The sequence below is a fragment of the Schistocerca piceifrons genome, chromosome X, assembly GCF_021461385.2.
Source record: "Schistocerca piceifrons isolate TAMUIC-IGC-003096 chromosome X, iqSchPice1.1, whole genome shotgun sequence".
In the NCBI taxonomy this organism is placed as follows: domain Eukaryota; kingdom Metazoa; phylum Arthropoda; class Insecta; order Orthoptera; family Acrididae; genus Schistocerca; species Schistocerca piceifrons.
The window spans coordinates 338584230-338610374 of NC_060149.1; the positions used below are offsets into that span (position 1 = coordinate 338584230).

At 44.4% G+C, this 26145-nt stretch overlaps 1 protein-coding gene across 1 annotated transcript in view; it reads left to right on the plus strand.

Moving 5' to 3' along the window:
* Window positions 1-26145, plus strand: part of LOC124722893 (rho GTPase-activating protein 100F) — an 800721-nt gene that overhangs the window by 204691 nt on the left and 569885 nt on the right. The window contains exon 2 of the mRNA XM_047248035.1: window positions 19490-19607. Coding sequence (XP_047103991.1) covers window positions 19530-19607 — 78 coding nt within the window. The 5' untranslated portion in view covers window positions 19490-19529. The remainder of the gene's footprint in view (window positions 1-19489; window positions 19608-26145) is intronic.

Below are 26145 nucleotides of genomic sequence, written 5' to 3' on the forward strand. Positions count from 1 at the left end.
ACTGTCCAGAATGTTCTTCAATCCAATCGCGAACAATTGTGGTCCAGTGACATGACATCATTGTTTGGGATCATGAAGTCCATGAATGAAATATATTGAGCCACGCTGCCTCTATAACCGTCCATAATTGCGAAAGTGTTGCTGTGCAGGGTTTTGTGCACGCACTGACCTCTCATTTATGTCCAATAAATGTTTGATGGGTTTAATGTCGGGCGATCTTCGTAGCCAAATCATTCGCTCTAACTGTCCAGAATGTTCTTCAATCCAATCGCGAACAACTGTGGTCCAGTGACATGACATCATTGTTTGGGATCATGAAGTCCATGAATGAAATATATTGAGCCACGCTGCCTCTATAACCGTCCATAATTGCGAAAGTGTTGCTGTGCAGGGTTTTGTGCACGCACTGACCTCTCATTTATGTCCAATAAATATTTGATGGGTTTAATGTCGGGCGATCTTCGTAGCCAAATCATTCGCTCTAACTGTCCAGAATGTTCTTCAATCCAATCGCGAACAACTGTGGTCCAGTGACATGACATCATTGTTTGGGATCATGAAGTCCATGAATGAAATATATTGAGCCACGCTGCCTCTATAACCGTCCATAATTGCGAAAGTGTTGCTGTGCAGGGTTTTGTGCACGCACTGACCTCTCATTTATGTCCAATAAATGTTTGATGGGTTTAATGTCGGGCGATCTTCGTAGCCAAATCATTCGCTCTAACTGTCCAGAATGTTCTTCAATCCAATCGCGAACAACTGTGGTCCAGTGACATGACATCATTGTTTGGGATCATGAAGTCCATGAATGAAATATATTGAGCCACGCTGCCTCTATAACCGTCCATAATTGCGAAAGTGTTGCTGTGCAGGGTTTTGTGCACGCACTGACCTCTCATTTATGTCCAATAAATATTTGATGGGTTTAATGTCGGGCGATCTTCGTAGCCAAATCATTCGCTCTAACTGTCCAGAATGTTCTTCAATCCAATCGCGAACAACTGTGGTCCAGTGACATGACATCATTGTTTGGGATCATGAAGTCCATGAATGAAATATATTGAGCCACGCTGCCTCTATAACCGTCCATAATTGCGAAAGTGTTGCTGTGCAGGGTTTTGTGCACGCACTGACCTCTCATTTATGTCCAATAAATATTTGATGGGTTTAATGTCGGGCGATCTTCGTAGCCAAATCATTCGCTCTAACTGTCCAGAATGTTCTTCAATCCAATCGCGAACAACTGTGGTCCAGTGACATGACATCATTGTTTGGGATCATGAAGTCCATGAATGAAATATATTGAGCCACGCTGCCTCTATAACCGTCCATAATTGCGAAAGTGTTGCTGTGCAGGGTTTTGTGCACGCACTGACCTCTCATTGATGTCCAATAAATATTTGATGGGTTTAATGTCGGGCGATCTTCGTAGCCAAATCATTCGCTCTAACTGTCCAGAATGTTCTTCATTCCAATCGCGAACAACTGTGGTCCAGTGACATGACATCATTGTTTGGGATCATGAAGTCCATGAATGAAATATATTGAGCCACGCTGCCTCTATAACCGTCCATAATTGCGAAAGTGTTGCTGTGCAGGGTTTTGTGCACGCACTGACCTCTCATTTATGTCCAATAAATATTTGATGGGTTTAATGTCGGGCGATCTTCGTAGCCAAATCATTCGCTCTAACTGTCCAGAATGTTCTTCAATCCAATCGCGAACAACTGTGGTCCAGTGACATGACATCATTGTTTGGGATCATGAAGTCCATGAATGAAATATATTGAGCCACGCTGCCTCTATAACCGTCCATAATTGCGAAAGTGTTGCTGTGCAGGGTTTTGTGCACGCACTGACCTCTCATTTATGTCCAATAAATGTTTGATGGGTTTAATGTCGGGCGATCTTCGTAGCCAAATCATTCGCTCTAACTGTCCAGAATGTTCTTCAATCCAATCGCGAACAACTGTGGTCCAGTGACATGACATCATTGTTTGGGATCATGAAGTCCATGAATGAAATATATTGAGCCACGCTGCCTCTATAACCGTCCATAATTGCGAAAGTGTTGCTGTGCAGGGTTTTGTGCACGCACTGACCTCTCATTTATGTCCAATAAATATTTGATGGGTTTAATGTCGGGCGATCTTCGTAGCCAAATCATTCGCTCTAACTGTCCAGAATGTTCTTCAATCCAATCGCGAACAACTGTGGTCCAGTGACATGACATCATTGTTTGGGATCATGAAGTCCATGAATGAAATATATTGAGCCACGCTGCCTCTATAACCGTCCATAATTGCGAAAGTGTTGCTGTGCAGGGTTTTGTGCACGCACTGACCTCTCATTTATGTCCAATAAATGTTTGATGGGTTTAATGTCGGGCGATCTTCGTAGCCAAATCATTCGCTCTAACTGTCCAGAATGTTCTTCAATCCAATCGCGAACAACTGTGGTCCAGTGACATGACATCATTGTTTGGGATCATGAAGTCCATGAATGAAATATATTGAGCCACGCTGCCTCTATAACCGTCCATAATTGCGAAAGTGTTGCTGTGCAGGGTTTTGTGCACGCACTGACCTCTCATTTATGTCCAATAAATGTTTGATGGGTTTAATGTCGGGCGATCTTCGTAGCCAAATCATTCGCTCTAACTGTCCAGAATGTTCTTCAATCCAATCGCGAAGAACTGTGGTCCAGTGACATGACATCATTGTTTGGGATCATGAAGTCCATGAATGAAATATATTGAGCCACGCTGCCTCTATAACCGTCCATAATTGCGAAAGTGTTGCTGTGCAGGGTTTTGTGCACGCACTGACCTCTCATTTATGTCCAATAAATGTTTGATGGGTTTAATGTCGGGCGATCTTCGTAGCCAAATCATTCGCTCTAACTGTCCAGAATGTTCTTCAATCCAATCGCGAACAACTGTGGTCCAGTGGCATGACATCATTGTTTGGGATCATGAAGTCCATGAATGAAATATATTGAGCCACGCAGCCTCTATAACCGTCCATAATTGCGAAAGTGTTGCTGTGCAGGGTTTTGTGCACGCACTGACCTCTCATTTATGTCCAATAAATGTTTGATGGGTTTAATGTCGGGCGATCTTCGTAGCCAAATCATTCGCTCTAACTGTCCAGAATGTTCTTCAATCCAATCGCCAACAACTGTGGTCCAGTGACATGACATCATTGTTTGGGATCATTAAGTCCATGAATGAAATATATTGAGCCACGCTGCCTCTATAACCGTCCATAATTGCGAAAGTGTTGCTGTGCAGGGTTTTGTGCACGCACTGACCTCTCATTTATGTCCAATAAATATTTGATGGGTTTAATGTCGGGCGATCTTCGTAGCCAAATCATTCGCTCTAACTGTCCAGAATGTTCTTCAATCCAATCGCGAACAACTGTGGTCCAGTGACATGACATCATTGTTTGGGATCATGAAGTCCATGAATGAAATATATTGAGCCACGCTGCCTCTATAACCGTCCATAATTGCGAAAGTGTTGCTGTGCAGGGTTTTGTGCACGCACTGACCTCTCATTTATGTCCAATAAATATTTGATGGGTTTAATGTCGGGCGATCTTCGTAGCCAAATCATTCGCTCTAACTGTCCAGAATGTTCTTCAATCCAATCGCGAACAACTGTGGTCCAGTGACATGACATCATTGTTTGGGATCATGAAGTCCATGAATGAAATATATTGAGCCACGCTGCCTCTATAACCGTCCATAATTGCGAAAGTGTTGCTGTGCAGGGTTTTGTGCACGCACTGACCTCTCATTTATGTCCAATAAATGTTTGATGGGTTTAATGTCGGGCGATCTTCGTAGCCAAATCATTCGCTCTAACTGTCCAGAATGTTCTTCATTCCAATCGCGAACAACTGTGGTCCAGTGACATGACATCATTGTTTGGGATCATGAAGTCCATGAATGAAATATATTGAGCCACGCTGCCTCTATAACCGTCCATAATTGCGAAAGTGTTGCTGTGCAGGGTTTTGTGCACGCACTGACCTCTCATTTATGTCCAATAAATATTTGATGGGTTTAATTTCGGGCGATCTTCGTAGCCAAATCATTCGCTCTAACTGTCCAGAATGTTCTTCAATCCAATCGCGAACAACTGTGGTCCAGTGACATGACATCATTGTTTGGGATCATGAAGTCCATGAATGGCTGCAAATTGTCTCCAAGTAGCCGAACATAGCCGTCTCCAGTCAATGATCGTTTCAGTTGGACCAGAGGACACTGTCTATTCCACGTAAAAACAATCCACGCCATTATGGTGCCACCATCAGCTTGCACATTGCTTTGTTGACAACTTGGTTCCATACGCCACACTCGAACCCTACCATCAGCTCTTACCAACTGAAATCGGGACTCATCTGACAAGGCCAAGGTTTTTCAGTCTCTAGAGTCCAACCGATATTTTCACGAGCCCAGGAGAGGTGTTGCACGCGATGTCACGCTGTTAGCAAAGGCACTCGTGTTGGTGATCTGCTGCCATAGCCCTTTAACGCCAAATTTCGCCGCACTGTCGTAACGGATACGATCGTCGTACGTCCCACATTTAGTTCTGCAACTATTTCACACAGTGTTGCTTGTCCGTTAACACTGACAACTCTACGCAAACGTAGTTGCACTCGGTCGTTAAGTGAAAGCCGAAGGTCACTGCGTTGTCTGTGGTGAGACGTCTTGCCTGAAATTTGGCATTTTCGTCACACTCTTGACGCTGAGGATCTCGAAATATTGAATTCCCTAACCATTTCCAAAAGTGGAATGTCCCATGTTTCTAGCTTCAACCACCATTCCGCTTCCAAAGTTTGTTAATTCCTGTCGTGCGGCCATAATGATGTCGGATAACTTTCACATGAATCATGTTACTTCCAGTGACAGCTCCACCAATGAGCTGTCCTTTTATACCTTGTGTACGCGATACTACCGCCATTTGTATATGTGGATATCGCTGTCCCATGACTTTTGTCACCGCAGTGTATAACTGCTAATGATGGGGTTTGAACTGCCTACGTGCAGCACGTCTGCCAACTATGTTAAATCCGTCGACACACGGGACAAGTTAACTAACGTTGAGGTGGCTCTCTACGAGTTTTGTGACTTCACTTCCTGTTATTTCACGTCGAGGGACCGTTTCGTCATATGAAACACAAAATACGTTGGATCACGTGGTCCCGGGTTCGATTCCCGGCCGGGTTGGGGATTTTCTCTGCCCGAGGACTGGGTGTTTGGGTTGCCCTCATCATTTCATCATCATCGTCATCATCATTTGTGATAGTTACTAGATTGGGTCGTGAAAAGAAAATGGACTGTGTAAAATTTGGGACTCTATACGGGCGCTGATGATCGCGCGGTTGAGCGCCCCACAAACCAATCATCATCATAACAAAATACGTTCTGCGATATTTCGGCGACTTGTAACGTAAAGTAGAACTAATAGGAAGCAAGAGCGTTCCCTACGCCTAGCAGAAAGCTTGATGTCTGCAGAAAGCAAGACGTCATACTGTACTTGTGTTCAGTAGAAGCCCATATTTTGTGGGTTTTATGGTAAAATTTGCACGCCACGAATATATGCTGTTTCTAAGCACCAACCAAACGAATGTGCCGGCTGAAGTGGCCGTGCGGTTAAAGGCGCTGCAGTCTGGAACCGCAAGACCGCTACGGTCGCAGGTTCGAATCCTGCCTCGGGCATGGATGTTTGTGATGTCCTTAGGTTAGTTAGGTTTAACTAGTTCTAAGTTCTAGGGGACTAATGACCTCAGCAGTTGAGTCCCATAGTGCTCAGAGCCAGCCAAACGAATGTCTCGAGAACGAACTCTTATTGGTACGATCTGTTGCAATAAAACGACGGGAAACGTCATATTGGTAGTTACAGAATATTCGTTTTTAGTTATTATTTACTTATAACTAGCGTATCATCAGGGTAGGACGTTTTAAGGCAACCGCATATTAAAGATTCGTAAAAGAAACGTGTGGTTCTTGTTAGGATTTGTTATAGTTAAATGTAGATTAGTAACATTTTGGCAGTTAAAGCCTACAGAAGACTGTAAGTTAAAAAACAAAATCGCTCCTTACGAACCTATAGCCTAGTGAAGTGTGTAAACGCGCCCTGTAACGGCACTAAGGTTAGGTCGGTAAAGGATTTGAGCCCTGCTGTATCTAATTTTATCTTCACCTTCGCGTTTTCCAAAAGGCTGTTGGACTGTCTAATGAATTAATAGAAATAATTTCTGTAGTACTTGACGTCATGTAAATATATGTGCGTTTTCTGTCAGGAGTGAGTTTGTTTGATTTGGTGAACTTTTATAAGCTTGTGTCCTTAGTGCCTGGACATGTATCTTTCCTTTCCGTCTTATTATATGTTCGGGGATATTGAGTTTTTTTTTTGTGTATACCACAGACAGAACAACATGACTATGATATGGACAAGTGAGGAAATGCGCGTTAAAATAGAGCTAAGCAGGAATTTCACGCTCGTCCATTTTCTTGAACAAACTGTACTGTTTGCGAGCGAAATAACGCCAACAATGACTCTGGAGAGCGCTGAGAGCACAAAATCACGTTGACTGGATTGTCCCGCGTGCCGACGGCACTGTCTCTCGTGACGCTGGATATCCCGTCTGCGTGCACGTCAACGTTAGCTGCCTCCTCCCGTGTGCCGACGCCTTAGCCTTTAAGCCACACTGCGTGCACAACATCTCGTGGCGATATTGGCAATTTTCCTGCGCGATTTACTGTAATCAAAACCCCAACACAGCTTCATAGTTCGTTAGAATTCTCAGCTGCTTTATCAGATCGGACAGACGACTACGTGCCTGCATTGTGACATCGCGTCAACTCCGTCGGCTTCGTTCTGTGCAGAAATACGTACACAACCGACCGTTACAGTTAGTGTGGCCGTCGTCTTGATCACGATCTAAGTTAATTGAAGAGGGTCACAAGTTGATATGGAAGAGAGCATTGCCTGCGACAAACATTCAGAAATGAAGCGGCTCAGATACAAATTTACTACGAAATACCTATACGTTTGTGAAAACTGCAACATTCGGATGAACTCGTCATAATGAGTTCAGACTTGAAGCTTATATAACACTGTATCTGAAATAAATGATGAAGACTACGTAGATGGCGTAAACGTAGAACCAACCGCGCCCTCTTTTATCTGACTAAAAAGGTCAGAATCGCACCAACGTTAATTGGTGAAGAGCTGTCAAATAGAGAGAAAAAGTGCAGTTTCGTTCGTCGGTATTAAAAGGCGCAATATCAGCTCGAGAGTAAGTTTGGAGAATGTGGAATATACAGCCCTTTGAAAGCTGAATTTGCTGACCACTGCTGTAATCAAAATAAGAATTATGTTAACTTTCACCGTTACTAAACGCCAAACAGTTTGTCCACCTTCCTGCTAACACATCGTTCTATCAAAATACTAGCAGATCTCAGGCTAAAATATACTCATATGGTTTCAGACCTGCTTTCACATGGTGTATTTCACGAAGAACAGTAAGTATTTGAGGAAACGATAGCAAGGATAGATTTCTCTAAAAATTTTATATAAACAAAGTCCAGTTTTCAGCAAACATGTAGACGCAGATGTGTAAATGTTACATATAAAAGATACCTTACAAAAATGATCATGTGTACAATAGACAGCTATTGATACATTTATTGATTGAAAATTGATTTGCCGAGGTAGAGGATATTTGCACGATATTGGGTACTTAAGTAATAAAATACGTTCTGTCAGTGATACCTGACAGCACAAATGTAGATCATATTATCATTCCTTTTTTGATTTTGCGTTTAACACCTATTGGCATCCAGATCACTTGAGATTAATTTAACTTATCTTTTATATACTGTGGTGTAATTGTAAGTGAAAAAGTATAAGTTAGCACAAAAATGGGAGCATGGGAATAGGACATAATAAATATAAGCAGAAAAAATCTTAAGGACTCATAGTATACCAATAGAAAGTAATCATTGGTTGAACTCAGTGTCACCAATTCGACAGAATCGAGTACTGATGAATATTTTATCAGTGGAATGGTTATAGTATTTACGACATTATTCTCCTTGTTGAATGGCACTAGTGCCACCCTCGAAGATATTTTAAGTAATAGAACCCAGTACGTTGTCTAGGGGTTCTAGGCGCTCAGTCCGAAGCCGCGCGACTGCTACGGTCGCAGGTTCGAGTCCTGCCTCGGGCATGGATGTGTGTGATGTCCTTAGGTTAGTTAGGTTTAAGTAGTTCTAAGTTCTAGGGGACTGATGACCATAGATGTTAAGTCCCATAGTGCTCAGAGCCATTTTTGAAGCCAGTACGTTGTCCTCGACGGCGAGTGTTCATGAGGAACAGGGGTATCATGAGAAGTGTCCCAGATAAGTGTCATAGAACAGCTCTTTTTATCTATATACGTAAATGATCTGACGGACAGGGTGTGCGGCAGTTTGCTGATGACGCTGTTGTGTACGAGGAGGTGCCGTCGTTTAAAGACTGTAGGAGTGTACAAGATGACTTAGATAGAATTTTTAGTCGTGTGATGAGTGTCTGCTAGCTCTAAATGTAGAAAAATGTACGTTAATGCGGATGAGTAGGAAAAACAATCCTGTAACGTTCGAATACAGCATTAGTAGGATGCTGCTTGACACAGCCACATCGATTAAATATCTAGGCGTGCTGTCGGAAAGTGATATGAAAGAAAATGAGCGCGTAAGGTTGCTAGTAGGGAAGGCGACTGCTCGCCTTCGTTTTATTGGGAGAATTTTGGGAAAGTGTTGCTCATTCATATAGGAGACGGCGTATAAAGGGTGATTTTTTCCACCGTGTACAAACTGTAGGGACTGGTCGATGAGAGGACACAGAACAAAAAAGGTCTAATGAACTTATGCCCGGAAATGCATGCTTTCCATACTAGAAACTGTTTATTCAGTCATACTTTGTTACAGAGACTGCGATCTAATACGCGCTGTACCATGCAGCCACAGTTACAGTACACATGGTTTCCTCCTAGAGGCTGGTACTGTTCCTCATACGTCATGCCCTAGCACCCTCTCCTGCCATAGTCACTGATAATGTTGTGTCCGACTCATTTTCCTTGCTGACTCACCTTTTAGTGGATGTGATACAGCGTTGTACATAATGGTTCCCTATTCGAATCGAGACCTTTGCGGCATGGTGTTCACTTATTGAAAGGCAAATGGCAACGGGCAGCAAGATTTTATTAGGAGACCTATCTCCGCCGACAACAACTATAGCATTCAATGTTTTGCAACAGTGTTTCTCCGTTTGTCTTAGACAGCGTCGTTTCAGCAAGCAGAAAATCATGAAGGACATACCCGAAATGTTCGGACACCAGACTTGAAGGAAAATGTGATTAACATCGTGGAAGGCGACCGCCGCGCCAGTACCAGGGTAAGCCAAACGATCGTGTGGAACATTCTCCATGACAATTGTTACTACCCTTAACGCTTACAACGTGAGCAGGGCTTACTAGCGACAGGCTCTCCACATCGGGAGCGGTTTCGTCACTGGTTCCTTCACCAGGCAACCACGATTCCGGGATTTGCGTCATCCATCCTACTAACAGATGAAGCCACCTTTAAGCGGGGCGGTATCTTCATCTTTCATAACAGCCATCTGTGTGATAGTATGCAGAACCCCCGTGATATGGTGACAGCGAATCATCAGCATCGGCTCAGCCGGAATGTGTGGGCAGGGGTAATTGGTGACCGTATTTTGAGACCAGTCTTCCTTCCACGTCGCCTAACAGATCGGACACATCGGCGTTTCTTGCGGGTGACTTTGCCTCCCCTGCTGGAAGAAGTGCCATTGATTATTCGAAGGGTTATGTGGTTGCTACATGATGGTGCTCCGGCGCACTTCGCCGTTAACGTCCGGACGCATCTCAATCGTGTCTTCCCTGGTCGACGGATCAGATGAGGGAGTCCAGTTGCATGGCCTGCTCATTCACCAGATCTCAACTAGTGCGATTTCTGGTTACGGGGCCATCTCTAAAGTATCGTGTATGCAGAGCCCATTCCAAATGTGGAGACACTGTAACAGCGTATTCATGCTGCCTTTGATACTGTTCGGATGCAGCCTGGCCGATCTCAACGTGTGAGACAGAAGATTCTACGGCGCGTACACCCATGCGTTGAGGGACATGGAAACCATTTCCAACACTTACTGTAACTGCGGCTGTAAGGTACAGTACTAGACCGCAGTCTCTGTAACAAAGTATGATTGAGTAAATGGTCTCCAGCATGAAACCATGCATTTCAGGACGTAAGTTCATTAGAACTTTTTTGTTTCGTATCCTCTCATCGATCAATCACTAGAACACTGGTGCAACACATTCTTGAGTACTGTTCGAGTATTTGGAACCCCCCACCAGATGGGATTGAAGGAAGACATCGAAGCGACTCATAGGCAGGCTACTATATTTGTTACCGGTAGGTTCGATCAGCTTACAAGTATTAGGGAGGTGCTTCGTGAGCTCTAATGGGAATCCATGGAGGGAACACGACGCTCTTATCGTGAGGCACTATTGCAAAAATTTAGAGAACCGGCGATTGAGGCGGACTGCATAACGATTCTAATGCCACCAACTTCATCTCGCGTAAGGGCCATGAAGATAAAATTCGAGAAATTAGGGCTCTTACGGAATGTTTTAGATAGGCGTTTTTACTTCGCTCTATTTGTGAGAGGAACATGAAAGGAAATCTTGATGAGTACTGAGTCCACAGCCTTCGTGAAATTTTTGTATGAAGTCATTCCGCGTTAGGCTGTCAAAACATTATTTATTACAATCCCAGTTTCTACACATGATCATTATTCCAGCATTGTGGGATGTTGTGACCCACTCAACAACATAATGTTGTGACATGAGAAAGAGCCGCGCGGAGTGGCCGCGCGGTTTGAGGCGCCATGTTACGGATTGCTCGGCCCCTCCCGCCGGAGGTTCGATCCCGCCGGAGGTTCGAGTCCTCCCTCGGGCATGGGTGTGTGTGGTGTTCTTAGCACAAGTTAGTTTAGCACAAGTTAGTTTATGTAGTGTGTAAGTCTAGGGACCGATGACCTCAGCAGTTTGGTCCCGTAGTAATTCAAACACATTTAAACATTTGACATGAGAGAACATAGTTCTCAGCAGTGTAAAAGCAAATGCATGTATTCGTAAAAATCTATTCCCTGTTCTCTACGCCATGCCAGCACACATCAGAGAGGTACTGAAACACTTGGGCGTATCAGATTCTGACTCGAGTGTTACATCTGATGATCTCAAGAATTCAATGATCGTGAGGCGAGAGTTTTTGTATCTCGAGACATCAGGCTTTAACTCTCTTTGGAAACTCCTTCCGAAAGCGAGATGCGATGTAACTCTAGAGTATCAAGCATTCTCTCACTCCTCAGAACCTTTCACTAACAGAGGCTTAAAGTTACTTGTCTCCAACGTAACATCACAAAAACGGAAATTTTGAGGGGAAGTGGCACAGGCAGGCGAGTTTTGATAGCCCGAATCCCATTTATTCCTAACAATTTATCGTTTCGCTTTAAATTTGTACAATTACCGGTGAGTTTCTGTAATGCCATGACCATAAACAAAGCACAAGGCCAGACGCTGTATGCAGCGGGCGAGGATCTTACTATCAGTTGCTTTTTGTATGGGCAGCTCTACGTGGCTCTCTTCCACGTTAATGAAGCAAACAAGCTCTTCCTTCATGTACCCAATCATACTCCTTCAAACGTTGTATACAAAGAAGCTTTATAAGTAAAAAATAAAGTTTTGGGCACAGCTACGAATTACCAAACTATTCCACATGATATGCAAGAGCCGCGCGGGATTAGCCAAGCGGTCTAGGTCGCTGCAGTCGTGGGCTGTGCGGCTGGTCCCGGCGGAGGTTCGAGTCCTCCCTCGGGCATGGGTGTGTGTATTTGTCCTTAGGATAATTTAGGTTAACTGGTGTGTAAGCTTAGGGACTGATGACCTTAGCAGTTAAGTCCCATAAGATTTCACACACATTTTTTGATATGCAAGATGAGTGATACAGGCGAAATACCCTCAGACTTCAAGAAGAATGCAGTAATTCCAGTTTCAAAGAAAGCGGTGCCGACGGGTGTGAATATTACCGTACTATCAATTTAGTAAGTCATGGCTTGCAAAATAACGAATTACGACACGAGTTATTTACAGAAGAATGGAAAAACTGCTAGAAGCCGACCTCGTAGAAGATTACTTTGGATTCCAGATAAATGAACGAACACGCGAAGCAAAACGTTCCTATAATGTATTTTAGCTGACAGATTAAGGAAAGGCAAACTTGCGTTTGCACTGAGGTGACAAAAGTCACGAGATACCTCCTAACATCGTGTCGGACGTAGTGCAGCAACTCCACATGAAAAGGACTCAACAAGTCGTTTGGAAGTCCCCTGCAGAAATATTGAGCTATGCTGCCTCTACAGCCGTCCATAATTGCGAGAGTGTTGTCATTGCAGGATTTTGTGCATGAGCTAACCCCTCGATCGAGTCCCATAAATGTTCGATGGGTGGCCAGATAATTAGCTCGATTTGTCTAGAAAGTTCTTCAAACCAATCACGAACAATTGTGGCCCGGTAACAGGGCGCACTGTCATGCATAAAAATTCCGTCTTTGTTTGGGAACACAAAGTCCATGGATGGCTGAAAATGGTCTCCAGGTAGCCGAATATAACCATTTCAAGTCAATAATCGGTTCAGTTGGACAAGAGTACCCAGTCCATTCCACATAAACACAGCCCACACCATTATGGAGCCATCAACCACCTTGCACAGTGCCTTGTTGACGAACTGTGTCCATGGCTTCGTGTGGTCTCCGCCACACTCGAAGCCTGCCATCAGCTCTTACCAACTGAAAACGGGAGTCAACTGACCAGGCCACAGTTTTCCAGTCGTCTAGAGTCCAACCAATATGGTTACTAGCCCCAGAGAGGCGCTGCAGGCGATGTCATACCGTTAGCAAAGGCACTCGCGCCGGTCGTCTGCTGCCATAACAGTTTAACGCCAAATTTCTCCGCACTGTCATAAGAGATACGTTCGTCGTACGTCCCACATTGATCTCTGCGTTTATTTCACTCATTGTTGCTTGTCTGTTAGCACTGACAACTGTACGCAAGCGGCGCTCCTCTCGGTCGTTAAGTGAAGGCCGTCGGCCTCTGCGTAGTCTGTCGTGAGAGGTAATGCCTGAAATGTGGTACACTCTTCACACTGCGGATCTCGGAATATTGAATTCCCTAACGATTTCCGAAATGGAACGTACATGCGTCTATCTCCAACTACCATTCCGCGTTCCAATTCTGTTAAATCCCCTCGAAAGGGCATAATCACGGCGGAATTCTTTTCACATGAATCACTTGCGTACAAATAACTTGTCCGCTGATGCACTACCATTTTGTAGTTTGTGTACGTGATACTACCGCCATCTGCATAAGAGCATACCGCTATCACATGACTTTTGTCACCTCTGTGTATAGCTTTTGTGGTTTTGGAGAAAGTTTATAATACACTCTTTGAAATTGTGAAGGTATCAGGGGTAAAATACAGGAAGTGAAAGATTGTCTACAACTTATACAGTAACCAGACTGCACTTATAGAAGCCCAGGGAGGACAGTGTTGTAGCAAATCCCCGATGTTTTTCCATTTGTACATTGAGTAGGCAGCAAAGGAACCCTAAGAAAAATTTGGAGAAGAAATTTAAGTTCATGGGGGAGAAAGAAAGACATAGAGATTTGCGATAACATGTAATTCTGTCAGAGACAGAAAGGGGCTTGGAAAAGCAATTGAATCGAAAGGTCAGTGTCTTGAAAGGAGGATAAGATGAACATCGACAATACAAAACAAGTGTGATGGGATGTAGTCGACTTAAATCAGGCAATACTGAATGAGTTAAATTAGGAAACGAGACTCTGACGTTTTTCTAGTTGGACAGTAAAATATCTGATGATTACCGAAGCAGAGAGGATATAAAATGTAGATTAATGTAGATTTGCAATGGCAAGAAAAGCGTTTCTGAAAAAGAGAAATTTGTTAACATCGAATATAGATGTAAGTGTTAGGAAGTTTTTTCTGAAGGTATTTGTCTGGAGTGTAGACTTGTATGGAAGTTATTATTAGTATAGATATAGACACAGATATTCTAGTAGTAAAATTTCATTAGAATTATTTTTTGTTTCCACAATGTTTTCTCCTTCTTCGATAACATTCATTCAAGCTGACGCTATTCTGAGCAGTGGTTTCATTTTACAGTGTTTTTAAACGATGAACGTGTATATCGAATAATGTTATAACACAGTTTTAAAATAAAAAAATTGTACATAGTTCCAAACACAAACAAATACCGCGAAATACAAGTAAAGTCTCGCTGTTACTGAACTCGTTTATTAAAAACCTTCTTGCCCTCGATAATCGAATAACATATCTTCTTGCTTGCATGAGTCCTTTCATCGCCTACCGTATAACAACATATCGCCTACCACAGAAAGTGTGTGTACAAGAAGGCTGTTTCCAGTTTCGTCCCAGTCGGAAATTAAGTAGCTTGTGAAGTACACGAGTAAACTGTTCTGGCTACTTTACTATTGACGTTAGAACCAAAACCTCCACCAGCCACCACGTTACACAATTTATCCTCACCCGTGGTTCACGTATTTAGCAGGTGATTACTCCTCTACGCAAAAACAGAATATCAGCATATGTGTAACATTGCTTTTCCAAACTAATAGGGTTGGGTTATCACAGGAGTAATTATTCGGTGGGGATCTCATTCCAAAAAGTAATTCTACGTTGCTGAAATGGAGTCGATAGAACGTTATCACTATGACGAGAGCAAGCATGTGCTGAGATATTCGGAAGACGTATCGAACTGCACTTGAACTCTGACACCCCCTTTGTCGGCAGCCTTATAGTAATACCTGGATTTTTTCTAGTCATAAGTTTTGCAAAATTCCATTAGGAGTGATTATGTCAGACGGCAGCACCATCTGCAGTGGTTATTAACTATGGAGCGAGTTAGACCAAAAGGAATGTCTGTGAGAAAGAAGCAAGCCAATCATCCTGCAGCCACGAAGTTGATTGGCTAAGAGACCCACGTATACATTTCCCAGCTTCAGTTGCGGACTCTTGTGGATGTGAGAAGGCAACTCGATGCATACCTGTATGTGGTAGTTCCGACCTCTGTATATGCAGTTTGTCATTTTTAAGACAGGATCACCAGATTTTACAACAACTTTGTTGGAGTAACACGGATCGTCAGTTGTAACTTCCAAAGTCGAATGGCCTGTGAGTTAACCCAAGTTGGTTTTGAAGCAGGTGGCTCACCGGAGGAGGTGTGCGTCGAAGAAATGGACGTGGCGAATTTTATAGAAGTGAGAATACAGTCCCATTCACACTGTACATCACGAAACGGAACATTTAAACATTCCACAAAGCATTTCTCAACGTCAAGGATTCTCGGGAAATAAGTTTTGATACAGACATTGACGTTATTGTGGGCAGAGTGGCGTCGTCTTCTTACAGTGAAAGTTAAACTATTCTCGACACGCTCACCACGTTTCTGTGGTGGACTTCATGCTACTTTGTCTTCTTAAATTTTATTTTTATTGTTTTTTTTCATGTTAAATTTAGAAGATCCCATGAGGTCTTGGATATTTTCCTGTGCGTGTTCTTCCAACGAAAGAGACCAAATAAGTTATAAAAATATTTGGGCTTTGTAAAGCCTGGACAAGTAAAAATCCTATACTGCGTACCAATCAGGTGATAGACAAATGAAACAATATTAATTTACTCACATCTTTTAACAGCAAAAAAGTTATGCTCTGTTGGTGTTTGACATTATATGGTACTCCGAAAGAAAGAAAGAAACATTGGATGATGTAGAAATGCACTGTGTATTACCTTCTCAATATATGTAAAAAGAAAGAAACATTGGGTGCTGTAAAAATGCTCTATGTATTGCCTTCTCAATGCTTGTCCCTCCTAAGAGTCGTCAGGCACATTTTCTCTGGTGTTTCAACAGATATTGCTTTAAGGGAGACGGCCAACATCCGACAATGATTTTAAGGGAGTGTTAAGGGAGATTTAGTCGTAATAAATTTCAACTGCAGAACTACATCGCATTTTCTTGGAATGGGTGATAATGGAGATAAAAATATTTAAAAGAAGGCATACTTTGCTTTCTTTTACTGTATTATGTCATATTTTCCGCTAAATCCACAAACCGAGAGAAAGTTTTTAGAGTGCACGTGAAGTAAGACTCAGTATAGTGTAGTATAGTAGGTACCATTATGGAAAGAAGACTAAACAGATCGGGACGTTTCGTGTTGACTGTCCTCTGTTTTCGATTGCTGCCAACTTAGGCGACGTATCAGTACTGACTCTTTCGAAGCGATGCGAAATGTTATTGTGTTATGTGAGTCAGTTGAGAAATAAATGATATAATGAACGTCTTTAAACATGAACGTCTCTATAATTCGCCTTCGCGCGTGCTTGTTACTTCCGTGTCTCATTTATACCAAAGCTGCTGATCTGTACGAGGCGAGCGCATCTGTGGGTTGCCGTCTTAGTCTACCACAATATTACTGCACTTGCAAGTGATGGCGCTTCGATCGACTTATTGAGTTTTTATCGCGATATTTCACGAGGACACGCTGAACAACTTGGTAGTATATGCGCAACTTTCTCGAAATCATTCACAATGCGATGCATTTCCCTTAGTCACCACTGTACTTGTTAACTGTAACGTCACCGCGTGTTGCCGATATCGGCTTGTGGAGGCTAAGTGCAGTAATATCGCGGTCAGCTAATACTGACCGAGAGACAAGTAAATTCTCCCTCTCACGCCCCCTCTAGACGCGTAGGCCGTGTCATTTCTCCGCTCCTTGCATTCCCTTGAGCCGAACCGTCTTCTTTCCATAGAAGCACGGACAGAAAAGAAGACCATATCTCGACTATAGTATCGATTAGTATACGAAAACTTTTCGAGATATATCGAATTGAAAGTGCGAACTATCATTAGCACTTCACGGGATCGTATTTATTACAGTGAGAAACAGGCGCTCAATTAGAGCGCCCGGAAATACGAGAGAGTTGGTCGCCCTGCCCGACAAATGTTCACGTCTTTAATGCGACCCTCGGCGTCGACGAAAAGCGCACAAAATGGTTTTAAAGCGGAATTTTGCGTACCTGTTGTATAAAGAGGTCACAAATTAGTATAGCGCGATATTCGTTTTATCGATGTGTATTAACAAAAGCATTGAAACATGACGAATAACGAGAACTCCAACAGCGACGGAGCGGCGCTGCTGTATGGCGGTAGCAGACAGCGCGAGTTAGGGAAGCATGCGAGTCGCTGCTAAGCGTACTGGATGTCCATCGTGTTTCAATGTACCTGTTAATATATATTAATAAAACGAATATCGCACCGCTCTATCGAATGGTCACTTAAAATTCGATTTAAAAATAATTTTCCTCGTTACTTCGTCGACGAAGTGCGCCACGTGAAACATGTGATGAACAGTATTTGTCTGGGGTAGTACCAGCGATACACTGCAAAAACTAAATTGAAAATATCTGCTGAGATATCAGAGAAAATTCGCCTTACGACTTTTAGGAGAGGTACACATTATAAAGAATATGAGTGGACCCAAAACTGAACCCTGTGGGAATTTGTGCGTAGAACATTAATCGTTGTTTATTATGTTACTTGAAGTGTGGTGAATGTTCTTAGCGTATGTAGTGTTCATTACCGGCAGCTTAATACATTCGCTTCAAGTATTACGTTAATGTCGACGGAAAGAGTTTATCTGAGGATATAGGGAGAACAGTGGCCAAATGTTGCGATAACCACAGCAATTGTTTTCTTCAGACAATTCTCAGCAGCGGATGTATGTTTTACGAAACTCATGACACTTGGCTGCATCAGAAAAATTTATTTATTTGCTACCAGCTACGATCAATGACCATCACTTGGCACGGAAAGTTAACTAACACAAGTCACAAGACAAAAGTTGCTTATGTTGGAAAATTATTGTTCTATGATACGGTCGCAGATTCGAATCCTGCCTCGGGCATGGATGTGTGTGTTGTCCTTAGTTTAGTTAGGTTTAAGTGTTCTAAGTTCTAGGGGGCTGATGACCTCAGAAGTTAAGTCCCATAGTGCTCAGAACCATTTGAACCATTTTTGTTTCGTGCCAGTTGATGGCCACTGACCGAAACCGGTAGCCAATAAATAAATTGTTCTAATGCAGCCAAGTTTAGTGAGTTTTCTGATAAACACAGAGTTATAATTTACAATGGTAGGCAAACGTCTCGAGCCTGTGACGTGGGACAGAGACTAGGAGCACATGGCCGCGAAGTATTTCCGCCTCTTTTATACAGAACACCTCATGTAACTGCCTCCTTACTAGCACGCCACTTTAAAGTCTGGATGCACAATCATTCAGCTGTAAAAAAAATAGTAAAATAACATCATTTTCGTCCTTGGGCCCCAATTATTTTCCACTGTTGGCCAATGGCGGCTGTTACGTACTTTCCAGTTCACCACGTCCTTTGTACGATTCGTAATACGACATGTCGAACCGAGCGAGGTGGCGCAGTGGTTAGTGTGGTGTCACCGCCAGACACCACACTTGCTAGGTGGTAGCCTTTAAATCGGCCGCGGTCCGTTAGTATGCGTCGGACCCGCGTGTCGCCATTATCAGTGATTGCATACCAAGCGCCGCCACACGGCAGGTCTAGAGAGACTTCCTAGCACTCGCCCCAGTTGTACAATCGACTTTGCTAGCGATGGTTCACTGACACAATACGCTCTCATTTGCCGAGACGATAGTTAGCATAGCCTTCAGCTACGTCATTTGCTACGACCTAGCAAGCCGCCATTGCCACTTACTATTGATACTGTAAAACATGTACCGTCAAGAGCGACGTTCACCATTTATGGATTAAAGTTAAGTATTCCACCAGCTACGTCAGTTTTTTATAAGTCTAATTTCCTTGTCCTGTTCCAGACCTCACGCCAGCCTGTGTGAGCTAAAACGCGTGCCTTTCGGCTTCCTCTAGCAGTACCGGGTTGGCTCTCTTGCCAACCCACAACAGTTAGCACACTGGACTCGCATTCGGGAGGACGACGGTCCAAACCCGCGTCTGGTCATCCTGATTTAGGTTTTCCGTGATTTCCATAAATCACTCCAGGTAAATGCCGGGATGGTTCCTTTGAAAGGGCACTGCAAATTCCCTTCCCTAATCCAATGGGACCAACGACCTTGCTCTTTCGTCCCCTCCCCCAAGCCAACCACCAACGACACGTCAACGTGTGCCGGCCCGACGAACTTTTTACTGTGCCGGTTCCTATAAAGAGAAACCTTCTTTAATATGTGATTTGGCTTGTATTTGTTGAGCAATGGATTACGTGTGTGTTGCAGGAGCGTGGTATGAAGGCAGGTGGGCGCCGGACTGTGACCCATGCTGTGGCGACGCCGCCTCACCGACAAGTGGACTCACGTCGTGCCAGCTGCCATGCTGTGTTGCGGCCGGAGAAAGGTAGGCTTTGCTCCAGCTGTTGCTTAAAAGCCGTCTCTTTGCTCCTGATCACCTCCTATGAGGGCTGCATGTATCGTCACCTTTACGAGGTGCATTCAAGTTCTAAGGCCTCCGATTTTTTTTCTCCGGACTGGAAAGAGATAGAAACATGCGCATTGTTTTAAAATGAGGCCGCGTTCATTGTCAATACGTCCCAGAGATGGCAGCACCGTACAGCAGGTGGAATTTTACCTCCAGCGGCGAGAATGAGAACTGTTTTAAATACTTAAAATGGCGACGTTTTCCTTACTTGAACAGCGTGCAATCATTCGTTTTCTGAATTTGCGTTGTGTGAAACCAATTGATATTCATCGACAGTTGAAGGAGACATGTGGTGATGGAGTTATGGATGTGTCGAAAGTGCGTCCGTGGGTGCGACAGTTTAATGAAGGCAGAACATCGTGTGACAACAAACCGAAACAACCTCGGGCTCGCACAATCCGGTCTGACGACATGATTGAGAAAGTGGAGAGAATTGTTTTGGGGGATCGCCGAATGACTGTTGAACAGATCGCCTCCAGAGTTGGCATTTCTGTGGGTTCTGTACACACAATCCTGCATGACGACCTGAAAATGCGAAAAGTGTCATCCAGGTGGGTGCCACGAATGCTGACGGACGACCACATGGCTGCCCGTGTGGCATGTTGCGAAGCAATGTTGACGCGCAACGACAGCATGAATGGGACTTTCTTTTCGTCGGTTGTGACAATGTATGAGAAGTGGATGCCATTTTTCAATCCAGAAACAAAGCGCCAGTCAGCTCAATGGAAGCACACAGATTTATCGCCACCAAAAAAATTTCGGGTAACCACCAGTGCTGAAAAAAATGATGGTGTCCATGTTCTGGGACAGCGAGGCCGTAATCCTTACCCATTGCGTTCCAAAGGGCACTACGGTAACAGGTGCATCCTACGAAAATGTATTGAAGAACAAATTCCTTCCTGCACTGCAACAAAAACGTCCGGGAAGGGCTGCGCGTGTGCTGTTTCACCAAGACAACGCACCTGCACATCGAGCTAACGTTACGCAACAGTTTCTTCGTGATAACAACTTTGAAGTGATTCCTCATGCTCCCTACTCACCTGATCTGGCTCCTAGTGACTTTTGGCTTTTTCCAACAATGAAAGACACTCTCCGTGGCTGCACATTCACCAGCTGTGCTGCTATTGCCTCAGCGATTTTCCAGTGGTCAAAACAGACTCCTAAAGAAGCCTTCGCCGCTGCCATGGAATCATGGCGTCAGCGTTGTGAAAAATGTGTACGTCTGCAGGGCGATTACGTCGAGAAGTAACGCCAGTTTCATCGATTTCAGGTGAGTAGTTAACTAGAAAAAAAAATCGGAGGCCTTAGAACTTGAATGCACCTCGTACATTGTACACATCTCATTATCGCGAGAAAAAATCTCAAAAGATGCAGCAACATTCTGCATTACAAGAATGAATCTGGCATTTGGTACATGGCACGATTAGTATTCGATTTTTATTTTTATTATTTTGTATCTTAAAAATGGAAATGCATAAAATGTTAAGACAGCTGTCAAATTATCCCTGAAGACACATCGTAACCATATTGGTTGGAGAGCTGTGGGAAGAGGAAACAGCGTTGTTGTATATACTCTGAAGCCACTCAGAACTGTCATCTTTCAGAGAAAACAGAAATGTAGTCATCGTAGCTTAATGATTTGATGTATTGCAAAACCCCAGGTGAAATTTACACTTCCCTCAACCGCGAGTCGATTTGATTCCTTCAGCTGACAGCAATATTACTGCATCCAGAAATTTGTTGAGGGCCTAAATCTACACACAGGTGATCTCATCAGTTAAAAGATGTCACCCCTTAAACAATTACAGTGATCGCTTAGGATCACTGTAGATGGTGTAGAACTTATACTGGGCGTCTGTACGGAATCAGCGTAGTAAGACAGGTCGCGGTTGCTGACATGACAGCGCTGATGACCTCGATGTTGAGCGCCCATAAGTCCTCCCCCCCCTCCTGACATGACAGAATGGCAGAAGGGAACTATATTGTTTTGACTTGCTCATGATCATATTGTGAAATAGATTGCCCGGTTCCTTGGTGTATTAACGCAGCGTTTTCAACTTGTCTACAGGAAATGGTGTACACTTGTAGCCATTTACAATGAGGTGACAAAAGTCATGGGATACCTTCTAATATCGTGTCGGACCTCCTTTTGCTCGCAATAGTGGAGCAACTCGACGTGGCGAGCACTCAACAAGTCGTTGGGAGTCCCGTGCAGAAATACTGAGTCACGGGCCTCTGTAGCCGTCCATTATTGTGGAAGTGTTGCTGGTGCAGTATTTTCTGCACTAACTGAATTCTCGTTTACATCCCATAAATTTTCGATGGGATTTATATCGGGCGATCTGGGTAGCCACATCATTAACTAGAATTGTCCAGAATGTTCTTCAAAATGATCGCAAACAACTGCGGCCCAGTGATATGGCGCACTGCTATCCATAAAAATTCCATCGTTGTTTCAGAACATAAAATCCGCGAATGGCTGAAAATGGTCTCCAAGTAGGTGAACATAACCATTTACAATCAGTGATCGGTTTAGTTGGACCAGTCACTGCTGTCCAATCCATGTAAAGACAGCCCACACCATTATGGAGCCTTCACCAGCTTGCATAGTGCCTTGTTGACAACTTGTATCCATGGCTTCGTGGGGTCAGCGCCGCGCTCGAATCTTAACATCAGCTCTTACCAACTGAAATTGGGACTCGTCTGACCAAGCCACCGTTTTCCAGTCGTCTAGGGTTCAAACGATATGGTCATGAGCCCAGAAGAGGCACTGTAAGCCATGTCGCGCTGTTAGCAAAGTCTCTCGCGTCGGTCGTCTGCTGCCATAGTCCTTTAACGCCATATTTCGCCGCACTGTCCTCACGGATACGATCGTCGTACGTTCCACATAGATTTCTGCAGTTATTCCACGCGGTGTTGCTTTTCTGTTAGCACTGACCACTCTACGCAAACGCTGCAGCTCTCGGTCGTAAAGTGAAGGCCGTCAGCCACTGCGTTGTCCGCGGTGAGAGGTGATGCCTGAAATTTGGTATTCTCGGCACTCTTTGACACTGTGGATCTCCCAATATTGAATTCCTTAACGATCTCCGAAATGGAATGTCCCATGAGTTTTGCTCTAACTACCATTCCGCGTTTAAAGTCTTAATTCCCGGCTTGCGGCCACAATAATGTCGGAAACCTTTTCACTTGATTACAAATGTCAGCTCCGCCAATGAACTGTCGTTTTATACCTTGTGTACTTGATACTAACACCATCTGTATATGTGCATATCGCTATCTCATGGCTTTTGTCACCTCAAGGTAAGACCACGTAAAAAGAGTCATCGTAGTAAGATGCTAGTCCACGGTACCGGAGACGACTGTCACAATTTTTCAACGAGAGTCGCTTTCTAACTCCAGCTGAATTCATCGTAGAAAGATGCTAATCCAAGGTGCCGGAGACGATTGTCACAAGTTGTCAACGAGAGTCGCTTTCTAACTCCAGCTGAATTGCTGCTGTCAGTGAATGATGGTCCAACAAACCACTTTCCAAGCGAACATTCCGAAGGAGCTGTCATTGCTGAGAGCGGCACATTAAGCTGCACGTCGTCAATCGCACGAACAAAACAGCATCTGGACACAGCCGACTGGATGCGCCCACTGTAGCACGAAGAGCCGCGATTTTGACTCTTTTCAAATTATACTAGACGTCGAATGAACCGTGACCATTGATGCATTTACCCAGAATGTCTGGAGATGGTTATGTGATGTTATTATTGAGACTTTCGCGGAGATCTGTTGACATCTTGAGGTGTAGGGTATTCTGCTGGATATAAGCGTCGTTCGAGCACGATATTTCGACAACGTGACTTGTTATCTTCATCAGAAGTTTATTTTTAATAAGTGGAACCCCTCCGCGGCCGCACTAGCATGGTGACGACCACAAAAAGTTTTACTATTACCGCTGCATTGGTTAGTTACTTTAATGGAGGTTATCATAGGATGTGGCACTGTGATGTACGTACATCTGGGTAAGATTACGCACTGATAAAGAGCCCACTGAGAGATAGAAAATGGGCGAAAACGTTCGAAGAATAGCGGTTTTAAGGGCAGAGACGAAAAAGTGCCATGGCTAGCGCCATGCGAAAAAAAAGAAAAAAAACCTTTTGCAGCAGTCTCGACGGGTAGTAAAGGCAGTAGCGGAGTGCAAGCGTAAGGCATTTTAGTAGCAGGCATCACGCAGCTCGATACCAGTGTCATATCTCTTCATCAGCTGCTCATCATAACTAGGTGAGTCCGAGTCTATGCGCTGCTATGGAGTCCCATTCGCTGCGCGCCGTCAGCGGTGATGGTGCAGCAGCAGCCCCAGGCAAGCTGGAGCTTCACCCCCGGCGTCGTCGCTCTAGACTGCGTTGCCAGCGCCGGTCGCCCCCCTCGCCCCCATGAGATTACTGGTGAGGGAGATCCGCAAGCACAGCTTGGCGGTCTTCTGGGACTGCTGGCTGTTCGGCTGCTATCTCTACTCTCACTGCATCTTCTGCGAGTGCGGTCAGGCCCCGTGGGTGACAGCGTCATGTCTCGCCTGATTTTGTCGCTGATGCTTTCAATCCCTACGTACTACCTTCCCTGGATGTTGGCCGCGGTGTCACCCACTAACGGCGGGGCGGTTGAGAAGCCAGTAGGTCGAGGCTTTTTACATTTAAAAAAAAATTTTTAATTCTCTTCTCTGAGGGGGAGGGGCGGGCTCAGTGAGAGTTCTCTCACTCTTTGTGGCCAATGCTGTAAAGTTTGTTCTGTTGTGCCACCGTTTATTTGTGATTTGAGGGACTGGTTTGAAGATCATGTCTCTTAATTAGGAATTCTGCGAAGGGCATTTATAGGGGACAGCTCTGGTATTCGCCTCACGACCGAGGAGAAACCTCCAAATACCCTGGCTAGAGCTGCTGGTGTTACACTATTGCCCATTAAAATTGCTACACCATGAAGATGACGTGCTACAGAGGAGAAATTTAACCGACAGGAAGAAGATTCTGTGATATGCAAATGATTAGCTTTTCAGAGCATTCACACAAGGTTGGCGCCGGTGGCGACACCTACAACATGCTGAAATGACGAAAATTTCCAACCGATTTCTCATACACAAACAGCAGTTGACCGGCGTTGCCTGGTGAAACGTTGTTGTGATATCTCGTATAAGGCGGCGAAATGCGTACCATCACGTTTCCGACTTGGACAAAGGTCGGATTGTAGCCTATCGCGATTGCGGTTTATCGTATCGTGACACTGCTGCTCGCGTTGGTCGAGATCCAATGACCGTTAAAAGAATATGGAATCGGAGGTTTCAGGAGGGTAATACGGAACGCCGTGCTGGATCCCAACGGCCTCGTATCACTGGCAGTCCAGATGACAGGCATCTTATCCGCATGGCTGTAACGGATCGTGCAGCCACATCTCGATCCCTGAGTCAACAGATGGGGACGTTTGCAAGACAACAAACATCTGCACGAACAATTCGACGACGTTTGCAACAGTATGGACTGTCAGCGTGGAGACCATGGCTGCGGTTACCCTTGACGCTGCATCACAGACAGGAGCGCCTGCGATGGTGTACTCAACGACGAACCTGGGTGCACGAATGGCAAAACGTCATTTTTTCGGATGAATCCAGGTTCTGTTTACAGCATCATGATGGTCGCATCCGTGTTTGGCGACATTGCGGTGAACGCACATTGGAAGCGTGTATTCGTCATCGCCATACTGGCGTATCACCCGGCGTGATGGTATGGGGTGCCATTGGTTACACGTCTCGGTCACCTCTTATTCGCATTGACGTGACTTTGAACAGTGGACGTTACATTTCAGATGTGTTACGACCCGTGGCCCTACCCTTCATTCGATCCCTGCGAAACCCAACAGTTCAGCAGGATAATGTACGACCGCATGTTGCAGGTCCTGTACGGGCCTTTCTGGATACAGAAAATGTTTGACTGCTGCCCTGGCCAGCACATTCTCCAGATCTCTCAGCAACTGAAAACGTCTGGACAATGGTGGCCGAGCAACTGGCTCGTCACAATACGCCAGTCACTACTGTTGATGAACTGTGGTATCGTGTTGAAGCTGCATGGGCAGCTGTACCTGTACACGACATCGAAGCTCTGTTTGACTCAATGCCCAGGCCTATCATGGCCGTTATTACTGCCAGAGGTGGTTGTTCTGGGTACTGATTTCTCAGGATCTATGCACCCAAATTGCGTGCAAATGTAATAACATGTCAGTTCTAGTAGAATATATTTGTCCAATGATTACCCGTTTATCATCTGCAATTCTTCTTGGTGTAGCAATTTTAATGGCCAGTAGTGTATCACCTTATTTATACTGCCGAGATCGAACTCCTCAGTAGTAGTCAACTAGTTTTCGGCGGTAATGCTCTTGTTTTGTATTAATTCTTCAAGCTCTTGGGGCTCTTCAGTACGTTGAA